We start from the raw sequence: 15673 nt of genomic DNA on the forward strand, positions 1-15673 counted from the left end.
GACCACAACGTACCAATCTTCCATCCACAACATGAAGAACAGCTTGTATCCACGCCAAATCCAGAGGACAAGGTGATGAAGCTAAAAAACCACCACACACTTGCCCACTCCAACCACCCTCGACCAAAATCACTTGCAAGAAACATCCCACAAGTATGTCGCCACGATTTCAAAAAAATCGTAAATTATATAGAATCTCTAAAGATGCAAGCACTCTCCATAGGCCGTGTGGCGTCGGGCAAGGGGCACAAGCAGGATTAGAGGAGCCAGCCGAGAAGCGATGATCAGACAAAGGTGAGCCACATCATGCTTAGAAGAGGCTACCAAGGGGGGGTAGAGCATGAAGCGCGGAGGTGGACAATGGGCAGGACAGGCGCGGTTTTTTTTTTTGTATACACAAGGCTCCGCCTATGGCACATCGTGAAGCTACGGTTGGGATGGTTAGCTACATCGATTTGTTATGATGTCCGACTCCCGAGTTCGAGTCCTGGTAATGGAGAGAGCTTTTGCTCCAGTTGAAGGATGAGAAAAAACAAGGAAAACACACACAAAACAACACAACACACAAGCGATCAAAAACAAGGAACACGGTGAAAACAAGAAAAACACACTCACAATAAAGGAAACAAATACATGAAATGACAAAACCCAAGGGCGCCACATGCTCACACAGGCAAACAGGAAAAGAAAAACGAGAAGAAGGGGGGGGGGGGGGGGGGGGCGGAGGGGGGGTCACAAATTGGTGACGTGGCTGCCCAGTATTCACACACACCCGCTGGCAACAATCCCGAAACAGCAGGAAAAATGCTGATGTGGCAGGTTCGGGGGAATGATGACATGGCATTGCCCGTACTGCCCCCGCAAAACGCGGCACAATTCGCGGCAGCAGTGTATGGACGACAGCTTTTCGGGTCTGCTTTTGGCTACGCAAGCGTGGGCTGTTTTCTACGCAAATTGACTTGCTTTATTTTAACGCAAGGCATTAGGGAGGGGGAGAGAGAGAGAGAGAGAGAGAGAGAGAGAGAGAGAGAGAGAGAGAGAGAGAGAGAGAGAGAGAGAGAGAGAGAGAGCTTTGCATTATTTTTAAGCCTATTTTAAAAAGGGCTTTTGGGGCTCTGCTTTTGGGCATCCCTTGTAACCTTTAAATAAGTGGGCAGGCTTCCCACTTCTTAGAGCATGTGGACGCAGTGTCTGAGAGTGAGAGCCTCCCACTCACTTGTACTTTGAGTTGCAGATTAATACAAAAAGAAATACCGAAAGGGGCGCAAGTCTTTGGGGCCAATATCTCTAGGCACGGAACTCCGCCGGCGGGCCAATGTGGAACAAATTGTGAACTGTGAACTGTTTTGAAGTAAATTCTTGTCGTGTCGTGGTAGAATCTGGACTTGGAGTGTCCAAGTCTGTTACAGTTGTATCAGAGCGCGTCCGATTTCTCTCCTATCGAGAAGTCTGATCCTTTTTACGCGGCACTCATGGCTTCAGACAGAGATCAGTTGACTTCCTCTGCATCCGGAGATGCAGGAAGAAATCACGACGAAGATTCACGCGAGGAGTATGGCCCGCCTCGGCCTACTCACGTGGAGCTTGAAGAGATGGAGCTTCGATGATTGATCGGCGATGCAACAAAGATGATGCTAAATTTTGAGAACGACCCGAAATTTGCAAAATTTATGAGCCAGACCTCCTTCGACGAGGTGCACTCACAGTGGCGGAAAACCACAGAACCACCCTCAAACCGGCACTCAAGAAACCTCCTACTCCAAGGATGTACGCAGAGCAAGAATTAGAACAGGTCGTTGATGCACGGATTCTCAGCTTTTTGATGCGGAGAACAAAGTACAAAAGCATGACAAAAAGCAGAAGAAAGGAACTGACTTCCCGGGTTATTTGGGTCGTCAGTCTACATTTGCATCGGCAAGAAAGCAGAAGAAGCGTGTTTGTTTTGAAGGAGCACCCAGTTCTTCTTCTTCTTCTTCTTCGAGTTTTTCTAGCTCCTTTGACTCGAGCGAAGAAGACAGAAAAGGCAAAAAGCGAAGCAAAAAGCAAAGCTTCGGAAAGGGCAAGAAAACGGCAAAGAAGCCTAAATCTCTCCCAGTGGTTGATAGGTCTACAAAGGACTTGTCTTTATATAGTTCGGACTCTGATGACAACAGCTTTCATGCAAAGAAGAAGAATTTTTATAAAGCCAACTAGTATAACTTTCTGGAAGATAAAAGCAAGAAAGTTCGAGAGTTTAAAAAAGGTGGACAGTCAATTAAATTTGACACGTTTTCTGGATATAGAGATGCTTCGAAGGCTTAGGCTTTCGTTCAGCAGTTTGACATAGCTTTCTCTGGAGGGCGTTACTCAGAACTCCAAGATTCGGAGGGCTACCTCTTACTTCAAGGGAAATACTCAAACTTGGTGGTCCATGCTTCTATGCCAGTTAAATGACTGAAATTAGAAAGGCTTTTTATTTCTTCTTGGCTGCCTCGGGAGTACGAACGCGACATACGAATTGCTTGGAACCATCTTCGGATGACCAAGAAGGATACATTGGACGCATATTGCGAGAGATTCTAGAGCTCTTTTCTACCAGCCTCTTCATTTAAGAAGATCTCGTTCAAAGAACAGATTGAGCGGCTGTAACAGACTTGGACACTCAAGTCGGGATTCTACCGCGACACCACAAGAATTCACTTCAAAACAGTTCACAGTTCACAACTGAGACACTCCAAGTCAAGAATTTACCGCAACAAGACAGGAATTCACTTCAAAACCGTTCACAATTTGATTCGACACCGGCCCGACCGAGTTTCGTGCCAAGAGGTATTGGCCCCAAAGACTGGCCCCCCTTTTGGTATTTCTTTTTGTATTAAAATCTGTGCTTAAAGTACAAGGAAGTGATTGGATCTCACTCTCAAACTCTGTGTCCAGATGCTCTGAGAAGTGGGAGTCCAAACCACACATACAAAGAGTTACAAGGGATGCCAAAAGCAGAGCCCCAAAAGCTGCCCATAAAAAGCTTTCAAAAATAAAGCAATTCCACTCTCAAGCCTTCTTGAGTAAATAAAGCAATTCAAGTAAAGCCCTCTCTCTCTTGCTAATTGTGTAGAATAAAGCGGCCACATTGCGTAGGAAAAAGCTACAAAAATCCGTACGCTGCTGCCACATCATCAGTTTCGCAGAACGCGCCGTAAATTTCGGTAATGTCCGTACGCTAGTGCCACGTCAGCATTCAACGGATTTTCCGAGTAAATCTGCTAGTCGGGGATGGAGTGTGTGTGCTTTGTTGCCCCAATGTCGAGGCCACGTCACCCATTTGTGACAACATTTGCTAAGAAACTAGAAATATGATCGATTTTCAGACGCACCCAAGGTGTTTACAACTAGCCTTTATGTGTGCACTACATTATAACACGAATGCATGACTGAATGATCAATTGCGAGATTTTAAGTTACATTAATGTTAGAAGTGTGAACATTTTTGTATCCTGCAATCGAGCACGATTGCTTTGATTTTAGAAGGCGATATGTAGGGTTAGGGTTTCTGTGTCGAGGTCATAGACACATCGGTCCAATGCGTTCTTTTGGCCCGCCCCAAACTCACTCTCCCTGGAAGATGGTCCATGCCCTCTGGTCAAAGCCGGAATCCTCTATGAGGATTAGTGGTGCTAATCCTAGAATTAAGACTAAAACTTCATACTTAAGATTAACTTGAGACTCGAGAGATGAGAACACTCGTTGAATTGATTCGATTGAATGAATACAATAAGCTCCTTATATAAGAGACGAAGAGCCACAAATGAAAAGACATGTCTCATGGAGAAGAGACATGACTGTCAGGTGTAGCCGAAGTGTTTAAGGTTTTGCTCGGATCTAGTACTCCGCACACAAACACAAGGTTACTTTACTTCATTGGAAAGATCTGAACTGAACTGAACTGGACTGAATGAAGAGAGAGACACAAGAGAGAGAGAAAAGAGACGACACGACATGTCGGGTCCCAACCACCCTCTAGGGCCCCCTTGCTTTGTTGCGAGAGCAAGTACTTGCATCATTTTTTACACAATGCTGATACAATGACTATATGTTGAGATGCTGATGCTAATGGGTATTGATGCTACTGATGGGTAGTGCGGGTATCGGGCTATTGAGAATATTGATGGGTGTTGAGGTACTGTTGGGTTCTATCTTGGCGCCAATGACGACGACGAGGTACTGATGGGTTCTATGTCGACGACAACGACGACGAGGTACTGTTGTGTCGACGACGATGACGAGGAGGAGGAGGTTCTGATGGGGTCTGTGGATTCTTAGTGTGCGGAAGCGTCAGAGAGGAGAGGAGAGAGAGAGATGGTAGGCCGCACACCCACCACCGGATGGTGTCGTGTCAGTAGATAGGGTAATCCAAGATGAGGGGAAAGCCAGGCTCAACAGTCTGTGATGTGAAGGGCCTCTGAGAAGAGGTGTGGTCAGACCAAGCTGTCTGCACCGTAATCATCCTGATGAAGGGAAGCCAGACTGAGCAGTCTGCACTGTGAAGATCCTCTGAGAAGAGAAAAGGCCAGACCAATATGTATGCACCGCCTTGCTTGTAACTCCTGCCTCCAATCCTTGATTGATCTCAGTGTGGCTCTCAATGTGAATGAGCTGGTTGTGGCCTACTACCCAGGTCGGGATATAAGTCTGCTGTAAGGTTACCGAGGGTGAGTGTAAGCAACTCTGAAGGTAGCAATCCAAATGATTAGGAGTGTAGAAGAGCAATTGCACTACCATCCAAGCCAAGCTCTGGGTGACTCTGGATGTAATCGCGGGATGCCTGATCTCTCGCATCTCGCGGGTAAACTCTCCAAGAGAGTCCAAAGCACCGAAGTCCCACTCCAGTTTGTAGATCCAAGCAATGAACCTGTCCAAGAAGAGATCCAAGATCCTCTCCCTAAGTCCATGTAGATGCTCCTATGTAAGCAAGTGATCCGACGTATCGAGTTCAAGTGGTAAGCGTCTGTCCACCCAAGATGGTGGTGTCTTCTCAGGGAATGTCGGAGTCCCATATGCCATGAGCATGGCCATATCTCGTGTGAACTCCTTTGATGAGTGCATAGGTGTGTCCATAGCAAACCACAAGTCACCACCCCCTCTGGAGTGTGCAACCGCCAAATGATGGCTGGAATGAATGGATCTCCCAAGGATCGTATGCCCGTATATGATCAAGTCGATACTCTCCTGATTATACTTCTACTTCTCAATCGTCTCGCCAGAAGAAGGAAGCCGCTACTACTACTACCCTACATCAATCTAAAGATAAGCCTCGATTCAAGAAGCATGGTCGGAAGTCTCAACATCGCATGAGAGTCTTCAAATCGGGCGACAAGGACATCAAGTTCGAAACCTACAACGGACGGAGAGATATCTCCAAAGCACTGTCCTTCATCAGACAGTTTGAAGTCGCCTTTACCAATGGGCACTTCACAGAAAGATCCAAATTGCGCCATGTCGGGATGCACCTCAAGGAAACGGCAAGTAATTGGTGGTTAGCCAAGATTCTGGAAGGTTCTCAGGCCAGAACTTGGGAGAGATTCAAATCTGAATTTTATGAACAGTTTCTTCCGCCTGACTTCGAGCAGGACATACGGAAGGAATGGGACTGGCTCGCCCAGAAGGAACATGAGAGAGTAATGACCTATGTGGACAAGTATTGGTCGGTTCTTTTGAAGGTCACTCCCTTCATGAAGATTGCCGACGAGGAAAAGAAACGAAAGTTCGAAGCGGGTCTCCAACCTCAGCTTCGAAAGAGTATGAAAGTGTATCCGCATGACACTCTTTAGAGGATGATGGAGTCAGTAATCATTGCTGAGGATTTGCACTCAACTGGGACGCCCAGAAAAATGGAGCATAGCCCTTACCGTGCGAGACAAAGAGGGGTCTACGATGACCAAGGGGGCCAAGGAAGAAAACGTCCTCCATCTAGGGACTATGATCATTCTAAGAAGCCAGAGGGCAATGGCAAGCGAACTAAGTATCTTTCTCCTACTCAACTTCAAACCTTCAGAGAGGAAGGAAGATGCTTCTACTGTGGCGAGAAAGGACATATGAAACCGGATTGCCCGATAAAGCAGCAACGGCAAGAACACGCCCCTACGAGGCAAGATAAAGCAAGGAAGGAACCCGCTCCACCAAGCTCGAACTCAATTCCAGATGTTCAAGGAAACACAGAAACGGAGAAAGGGAAGCGTCAACTTCTGAAGGGTTGGGGGTCTTTGAACAACCAGCGAGTACTGATTCTTTATGATCCAGGATCCACGGATAACTTCATCTCCCTGGATACTGCGGAACGTTTGTGCCTCACACCGGCTCAGCTTGGCACACCGGTTACATCCGGATCGGCATTTGAGGGGTTGACAACCAATGCAACTCCCTTGCAAGGACAGTCAATCTTCGGATTGGCGAGTACAAGGACCGCGAATCATTTTTGATGGCACCCATCGAGGGATGTGATATCATCTTGGGTATGCCATGGTACTTCCACATGACACGTGTCCCTGATTATGTGGAAAAGACCCTCACTTTTGATCATGGGGGTAAGAAAATAAAGATTCATGCTGATGTAGGAGATTGGCAGTTCCCAATTGTAAGTCATATCTCCATTAAGAAAGAAATAAAGAAGTGTGTTTCTGCTTACTTGATTTTTGCACGTGAGAAGGATAAAACTAGTGGGGATTCACTCTCTAGTCTGGAAATTAAGCGTTTTCAATTTATTGAAAAATACAAAGATTGTTTCACGGAAACACTCCCTGATGAACTACCTCCGGTACGCCTGGAAGATCACCGCATAGATCTCATACCGGGTAGCTCGCCTCCCAATCAACCCCCTTATCGGGTGAGTCTTGCTCAGCAAGAGGAAATTTTGAAGCAAGTCAACGAGCTTCTAGAGAAAGGGTTAGTACGGCCAATTGCTTCACCCTACTGCTCTCCAGTTCTACTGGTGCAGAAGAAAGATGGCACGTTTCGAATGTGCATAGACTATAGGTCTTTAAACAAGATCACGGTCAAGAATCGCTTTCCGATCCCTCGGATTGATGATATACTTGATAAGTTGCAGGGTGCAAGTGTCTTTAGTCGCATAGACTTAAAGAGTGGGTATCATCAGATACGGATCGCCCCTGAGGATGTCCATAAGACTGCTTTCCGCACAACCTTTGGACTATATGAATTTTTGGTAATGCCTTTCGGCTTGACCAATGCTCCTGCGACGTTCAATCGCATGATGGACCGCATTTTCAGCCCATATCGAGCTTTTACGGGAGTATTCTTTGACGACATACTCATCTTCTCTAAGTCAGAAGAGGAACATCGGAAGCACTTGGACCTAGTGTTTCAAGAATTGCGAAAGCATGAGTTGCATGTGAATGCAAAGAAGAGCGAGTTCTTTCTCTCAGAGATACACTATCTCGGCCATATAGTCTCTCACAATCAAGTGAGTATGGATCCTGCCAAGATCCGAGTGGTAGAAGATTGGCCTATTCCCACTACGGTACATGATGTACGTAGCTTCCTGGGATTATGTTCGTATTATCGAAGGTTTGTCCGAGGATTTGCCCATGTAGCAGGACCACTTCATGATTTGACAAAGAAGAAGATTCCTTTCAGATGGGGATCGAGACAACAAGGAGCTTTTGATCGGCTCCACTACTTGCTAAGCCATGGACCTATTTTGATAGTGCCTGACTTAAGGAAACCATTTGAGGTTCACTACGATGCTTGAGGCGATTGCATCGGAGCAGTGTTAAACCAAGAAGGCCATGCAGTGGCCTACGAAGGCCATGCAGACGGCTTAAGGATGCAGAGTTGCATGCATCAATCTACGAAAAGGAACTTACGGCTGTGATTCACGGCTTATCCAACTGGAAGCACTATCTTCTAGGAGCGGATTTTGTGATCAAGACTGATCACCATAGTTTGTGGTATTTTCTCACGCAAAGGAAACTATCTGAGAAGCAGATGAGATGGGCAAACTTTTTGTCAATGTTTCACTTCCAGATCCTTCACAAGGCTGGGAGTAAGAATGTGGTCGCGGACGCATTGTCTAGGCGGCCAAGGGTGAACGCTATCACTTCGGTGTATCATCAAGAATTAGAAGCACTACCGGATTTGTATCCGAATGATCGAGACTTCTCCACCGTTTGGGGAAAGCTACATCGTAGAGAGAATGAGTTTCCCTATTCCATTCGGGACGGTTATCTCTACCACCATTAGGCCATATGTGTGGCGGAACTATTAAGAAAGAAGATCATGGATGAAGCACACGCTTTGCCTTATGCGGGTCATCGGGGTATTCTCCCTACGACCTTAGCAATGGAAAGATATTTCTTTTGGCCTAGCCTTAAAGCAGACATTGATAAGTATGTCAGGGAATGCTTGGTTTGCCAAAAAGTGAAGTATGATCGGCATAAGACGCCTGGGTTGCTACAACCATTGCCTGTGCCTAATGAACCTTGGGAAAGTATTGCCATGGACTTCATCATGGACCTCCCTAGAACTCAGACTGGAAATGACGCGATCTGGACCATTGTGGACAGGTTTAGCAAGCAAGCACACTTTATACCAGTCAAGAAAACGATCAAAGCAGATCATATGGCTATGGTCTTTCTGGCACAAATCAGTCAAGAAAAAGATCAAAGCAGATCATATGGCTATGGTCTTTCTGGCACAAATCTTTAAGCATCATGGAATGCCTAAGTCTATTGTGAGTGATCGAGATGCTCGCATGACAGGAAATTTTTGGCGTGCCTTGATGGATAATCTTGGTACGAAGTTGAATTTTTCATCTGCTTACCATCCTCAAACGGACGGGCAAAGTGAGATAGCCAATTCCACAATATTGGATATGTTAAAAGCTTATGTGTCAGACCGGCAATTTGACTGGGAGAAATATTTGCCCCTTGTCGAGTATGCGTATAACAATACCATACATTCATCGATGGGGAAAGCACCTTTTGAGATTCTCTATGGTAAGCCTTTGCTTCCACCGATCCTTTTAACTAAGGATAAGATCTTTGCAGCAGATGAATTTGTCCGGGATTTGGACACAGCCTACGGGCAAGTTAGGAGAGCTATTCTACGCTCTCAGGAAAAGCATAAGAAAGCTGCAGACAAGCACATGAGGAATCTAGACTTAACAGTCGCACAGTTAGTCTTACTCAAGTTTGAGAAGGCAAGACTTAAGAAACAAGCGTCTCATAAGGGGAAGGTGGTAAAACTTTCTACCCGATATTATGGGCCGTTTAAGATCACTGAGCAAGTGAATGATGTCACATTCCGATTAGAGCTACCGCCTAATTGGAGGATCCATAATGCTTTCCATGTCAATTTACTCCGGCCGTATGTGGGACCGCCTCCGAGTCAGCCTAGTGCTGAGGAACCTCTTGAGGTTGAGGAAACAGAAGAAATACTTCAACCGGAGCAGATAGTAAGTCATTAGGAGCGGCCCCTCAAGTCCGGAAAGATAACATGGAAGTATTTGGTTAAGTTTAAGAATTATTCGAACTAAGATGCTCAGTGGATGATTGAGCAGGAATTAGTAGCTTATCCTGAGATACTGGAGGTATATGTACAAGCACTACAGTTGAGGACAATTGTTTAGAAGCCAGAGGGATGTTGCTAATTGGACTATTTTCTTGTTTTTATGAATTAATTTCTTTTAATGAAATTAGGATATTTTAATATGCGCACTAGAACTATTATAAGTTGGAATATTGTAGCTACAGGAAAAGCCATCAGGAACGGACAACTCTGATGTGTCATTTGATGGGTGACGGGAAAACATCGTGAAGGAGTTTCTGTAAGTTCAGTGGAAGAGACCGGGATACGGGTGTCCCTGATGCGTCACATGATGGGTGACGGGTGCATCAGAAGGGGGCATTCCGTAGGTCAAGGAGGAAATCCGAGCTAGTAAAAAGAATACGCGTAAGAACGCAAGCACAAGAATAAAGATGGGTTCAAAGAAGCTTTTTACGAAAAGCAGGAACCTTCGCGGGAGGGCAGATGGTTTCCCGCAAGGAAGCTATGTCTGCATTGCATCTGTGCCGTGTTCTGCACCCGGGGACGCCTGGAATGTGCTTGTGTAGCATTAGTTTTTAACTCACGGAGTGGTTTTTAAAAGTTTGAACAGGTTCACACTTTATTTTAAAAGTGGCCGGCCACTTTTAAGTGACCGGTTCCTTTTATTAATAAAATAAAGCAGCCCCAAATCCTTACATAAAAAAAGACCTACGCAAGCTGTACGGATGGCTGAAAACAACGATCTCTCTCTCTCCTCTCTCTAGAAGCGCCAGAGCTTTTGCTTTTGTGCCCTATTTCCGCCGGGTGCAAGAGCCTATAAAAAGGCAGCAAGCGTTACAGTTTGGGGAGATCGCAAGGAGTAGCAGGAAGTGCCAACGCTGAGGTCTTGGAGCAAAGTTTGGTGACGGGAATCTGCGAGTGTTCGGGTGACGACGGAGTACGGAGGTCGCTTTTCCGAGCAAGGAGCGACAGATTTTCAAGTGCTCGTGTACGCTCCCGTTTTGTGACACGAGTTCACCCCTAGTTCATCCCCCTAGTTCACCCCTAGTTCACCCGGCCTCATGGGGTGTGGGTCGAACCTGGGACGTCTCGGTTGCCACATGAATGCCCTACCACCACGCTAGAGCGCGTCGTTGTCCATGTTGGCATGGCACATGATCATACCCTAGTTTAGGCGCCCTTAGTTCACCCCCAGTTCACCCACTCTTAGCTTACCCGCCCCTAGTTCACCGTTAGTTCACCTGTAGCTCACCCCCAGTTCACCGAACCTTAGTTCACCCCTAGTTCACCCCTTGATCCGACGGCTGAGATCAAAGCCGCCTCGTGCCCCCAAATTTGGGCCCTAGATCCCCTCTGACCCAAAGCCGTGCCATATAGTGAAGAGGCGGACCAAGTACAACCTAGATTATGGGTGGCCAGCCCGGAGACATACTAGCCGTACAAGTATGCCCTAGACCTGTGAAGCAACAGAGTGGTGTAAATCTAACAAGGGGTACTAGGTGCTGGGGTACTGTGTCGATGACGACGACGACGCTAAGGCTAAATGTCGGTATTCTAGCAATGTTGATGGCTAGGATTTGCAACCAATGACGAGGCTAGGCTTGAAATCTGCTGGCGTTTCCAAGATGAAACCGCTGGCTGTTCTGGCTGAAAAACACTGCTGAAAACACTGATGGAGAAAAGGGGCTGAAAACACTGGTGTTGGCTTGCGTTCCCGAGTCTGCAGGCTCTTTTGTTGCTGCCCCTTCTTTTGCCAAGTGCTAGCCCCCAAAGGCTCCTTATATAGGAGGCAAAGGCTGGGTCGAGCAGTCCTAAATGCAGCCCCCACAACCTTGCTCAAGACAAATGCTGAAAATCACTTATTAAAAAATTTCATGCTAAGAGGTGGTTCACACTCGACAAATTACCTACATGTTGAAATGCTGTCTTGTGCAAGAGACGGTATGCAACTATGACCGCCTTGGACATGCACGTCTTGCTAGAGGCTCACAAAGGTGCCAGGCTAGGTCCTAAGCTAATGACTCATGCTAGACAATAGCAAAAGCATGCCCATGTAGCACATGTGAAGTGCGCACGTGACAATGACTGTATACGTAAAGACACATCCTTTGTATGAAGAACTGCAACCATTGGTTGAAGAGGTGTGACCAGTTGTCAAAGGAGTGTGGCTTTTGGGGAAGAGGCATGTCTCTAGAGAAAAGAGTCGTGACCATCCAACCGTAGGGGTCCCTCCTTGGCATATCACTTTTCGTATTTGCAACTAGGAATAGATATAATAATGTAACATAGTCACAATGGTGACATTCCCTTCCATTTAAAATAAGAGCCTTGGTTTAAGAAACGACTTTAGATGCTGATAGAATTTTGGAAAAGAATCGAATCTCTGAAAATCTTCAGTTTTTGAGTTATCTGGAACGTGTCTTGAACTTTTGCTTCTTACCAAACATTTTTGCTTTGAATGCTAAATCCAATGTCATTGCATCATTCAAAAACTTTTTAGAGGAATCCGGCTTATTTAGGTTGATTGTAACAAGAGATTAATCTTCAAATTCCTTCATGTGAAGTAAGACTTTTGGTTCAAAATCTTGTAATAACTGCGAAACATTTGGCGAAGAGTAAATCTTCTCAAGGCATTCTTCGAAGGGGGTAACTTCAACGTTACTAATCACTGGAGAGTATTTTGGATTGAGACTGCAATCATCTTTCAATAATGAATCCCAAATTTTTTCAGAATCATCTTTAGAAACTATCACTTTATGACTTGCAATTGGCACATTATCATCCAACAAAGAACCAAAGAAAGCTTAATTGTCTTCTAACTCAGAACCTGCAACTATATCTTTATCTTTGTCTAGTAATGAAGTATCACTTGGAAAAACTTCTTGCTTGAAATCACCTTTGTCTTCATCAATTGATTTAGGAGAAGTTAATGAATCAATAATAATTCTTACATCCACATCGGAAATCATATTCGTTTCATAATCCATTGTATTATGTTGTTTGACTTGTACACATGAGGCTTGAATCACTTGTTTCACATGATAAAGCCGGTGTAAAACGAGTTCACGTCCATCTTTGAGCAAATTGATAGTATGTCCTCGAAAGCTAATCATTGGATAGTATGTCCTCGAAAGCTAATCATTGGATCATATTGGAATAACCGATGCTGACCAAGAATCACGTCGTAGTAAGATAAGGCATGTTTCCAATTCATTGCACACAGTCATTCCGCAAAATGCTGTCAGTCCGTCAGTACCCTAAGATCTCAAATAGAAATTAGTGACTTTATTCAATCTAGGCAGTCTGTGACAAAGGAGTGGAGTGGCTCCCTCTTGTCAAGTCCGCACTGCGCTAAATTCAACTTGCCAATTCATCGTTAACTTTTGGCATAAACACTACTAATAGCCCAAAAGCTTCAAGGTACAACTCTCTTTTAAGAGGTTTTGCGAGGTTGTTCTCCTCCATCCACTTTGCATCGAGGGCCAAAAAGTACCCTTGACCAAATTATCCGGTGGACCTAGTTGACCTTTCTGTTCTTTTCTTGTGCCCTTTGACCTATTGGTAGCCCTGCTGGCTTATGCCCCTTAAGACAAAGCGATCAAGACGGGAGCGCCCCCGACGGTCATGCTCTCAAGCTCTGTGGACAACTGCCCGGGAGAGCCCACTCTGCAATTGATCAATGAAAAGGCTCCCCCGTACCTTATGCCACTTTGCAGCAATAGCTTTTACTAACTGGTCCCAAAAGATCACAAAGTCAATGTGTAAAAACAGCACCGCATCGGCATCTTTGTACACAGCCATGTCATCAGCTGTCTAGATGTACATGCCATGACAGCACTGTCCGTACGCTTCTATGATTCGTGCTACGTTTTACTCTCTGAATTTCGCACGGGTGGCTCGGCACAGGTCTGGTTCCAGCGGTGCTGGCTGTGTTCTTGGGTCCAGATCGGCTCCGCTACTTCTCCATTACGGTCAGGTCATGCCAGGTCACCGAGCTGTTTTCAAAAATTTGTGAAGTATTGAGCTGTCTTGGGAATCATTTCGGAATTTGAGAATCTTTTTTTTGGGGGTTTGAAACATGGGGACAATCGCTTGACATGTCAGGAATATGATAAGGAGGACGTGACTTTGGTGGGCTTAGATGATGGCACTTGGTCTCTAGACTCTTCAGAGCTCTGATTTTAGTTGCCTTCTGTTTTCTATTTCCATGTACTATGGTCTCTTCTGTACTCTGTGCTGCTTAGGTGGCTGGGCCTCTGCACATTTTGGATTGATGACAAGTTTTGGAAGATATCCTTTTGCGTATGGTCCAGCATGGACTGTGGCTACACTTTAGGAACGAGTCATGTCATATGTATCATGTAACCTTGCTACTTCTTAATGCTGAATGATTTCTCATTCCATCAGTGATGACCTTTGTGTATTGTTAGCTGGTTGGTTTGCCAGTCTTTTATGCTACAATGTATACCATGTAAGCTGTGATAATGTACCATCCTATGTGTATCTTGACAGTTGTGACTTGTCTATGGTTTTGTGCAATACTGTACCATCCGTCTGTGCCTTGAGATTTGGGCAAATTCGTGTTAGTATGAGGTCTCTACGTGTTTAATTTTGATGTTTGGCTTTTCTTTTCATGCTGCAGCTGAGTACATGAGCTTGCCTGCCAGCCAGTATTCTGTACTTGATGCAGAGCGAATCGAAAGGATTGATGAGAACACTTTCCGATGTTATGTTTATCGATTAAAGTTTTTCAACTTTGAGGTTTGCCCAGTCTTACTTGTTCGGGTTGAGGAGCAGCCTGATGGCTGCTGTATTCGGCTTCTCTCTTGCACGGTAACTTGTAACAAACAGCTGCTTAGGCTTGTGTTTTTTGACTATGGAAGATGAGATTTCATTATATACAGAAAATTGGCATTCAAGTCTAAAACAAATGTAATGCTCCTTGTGCTTCTTTTAACAGCTCGAAGGTTCACCTCTGGTTGTGGCTCAAAACAAAAAGTTTTCAGGTACTTTCACAATGTTTAGGCTGCCCAGTTTTTTAAGCATGAAGTAAACTCAACAATAACATGGCTGTATATCTGTCAGGTCACAGCCCTTCACTCACTTGGCACTACTTGGGTTCATTTTTTCTAATATCATCAGACAGTGAGGCTGTTTGCAAGGATGATGGCAAGGCTTTTGCTAGGACGATAGCGAAGCTTTCTAGGGGGTGATGGTGAGGCTTTTGGAAGGGTCAATTGAGGTTTTTGCAAGGGTGTTAAGGGTAGTATCACGGTTTCTGCAAGAATCACAGCAAGGCTGTACTCTTTTGCAAGGATACAAAAAAAGCTTTTGAGAGGATGATACTGAACTGTTTGTGACGTTGAGAGTGCAGCTTTTGCAAGGGTGGCGTAGTAGGAATGATTTATGTGGATGATATTGAAGGCTTTGCAAGTGCATTAGCAAGGCTTTTTTGAGGGTAAATTAAATGCGATTGCGGTCCCATGAAGGTTGTAGGGATACTGTTGGCTAAGAATTTGAGCTTTAACACACACATGTGGGATAGGTAACTGTTGTGCAATTTCTTTTGTTGGCTAGCTTCATTATCTTCTCTGCTCTTGTGAAACTTTATGAGTCATAATATGCCTGTGGTTGTGTGTATAGGCAACCAATGAATGTGTTGGGGGGTTCCCCCTATAGGGAGGGTTGCTAATGGCCGTAGATGTTTGTGAGCATAGAAACAAGAAACTCTGTGTGTGTTTCGTTGTTTTAATGCGTTTCGTTTTGTTTTGTTTCGAAGATGCCAAGAAGCATCAAATTGACCTCATTGGGCTGTAGGGTACATAATACCTAGATTTGAGCATTTTTGGTAGTAGCTACATATATATTTGTGCAATGAAAGAGGTGGTGATGTCGAGTGATACAATCTAAACGGAGATAGAGTGGATAATGTGTGATCATTAAGTCATAGGATATCCATCATAGGTTGCTGGCGGATCTCACGAATATCCTCCATGGTCAATACTCTGACTGGGTGTCTCGCATGTCGAGCTAGAATGGTCTGGATCCTTTGCTGTAGCCTTCCATCGATGCCGTGAAGCTCCTGGCAGTGGTGGGCGTTTTGATCTCCCTAGCTCAGTCGCTCGATCAATCA

At 45.1% G+C, this 15673-nt stretch overlaps 1 protein-coding gene across 2 annotated transcripts in view; it reads left to right on the forward strand.

Annotated features, from left to right (window-relative positions):
- The window catches only part of LOC147459014 (RAP release 2, galactose-binding-like domain protein, putative (DUF1997)), a 91230-nt gene that overhangs the window by 48373 nt on the left and 27184 nt on the right, over positions 1-15673 (forward strand). For both annotated transcript variants that reach the window (XM_086510399.1, XM_086510398.1), the window contains exons 2-3: positions 14183-14373; positions 14501-14546. In XM_086510399.1, the coding sequence (XP_086366525.1) occupies positions 14183-14373; positions 14501-14546 (237 nt within the window). The remainder of the gene's footprint in view (positions 1-14182; positions 14374-14500; positions 14547-15673) is intronic.

The sequence above is a fragment of the Adiantum capillus-veneris genome, chromosome 4 (assembly GCF_014529385.1).
Source record: "Adiantum capillus-veneris isolate H3 chromosome 4, ASM1452938v2, whole genome shotgun sequence".
NCBI lineage: Eukaryota > Viridiplantae > Streptophyta > Polypodiopsida > Polypodiales > Pteridaceae > Adiantum > Adiantum capillus-veneris.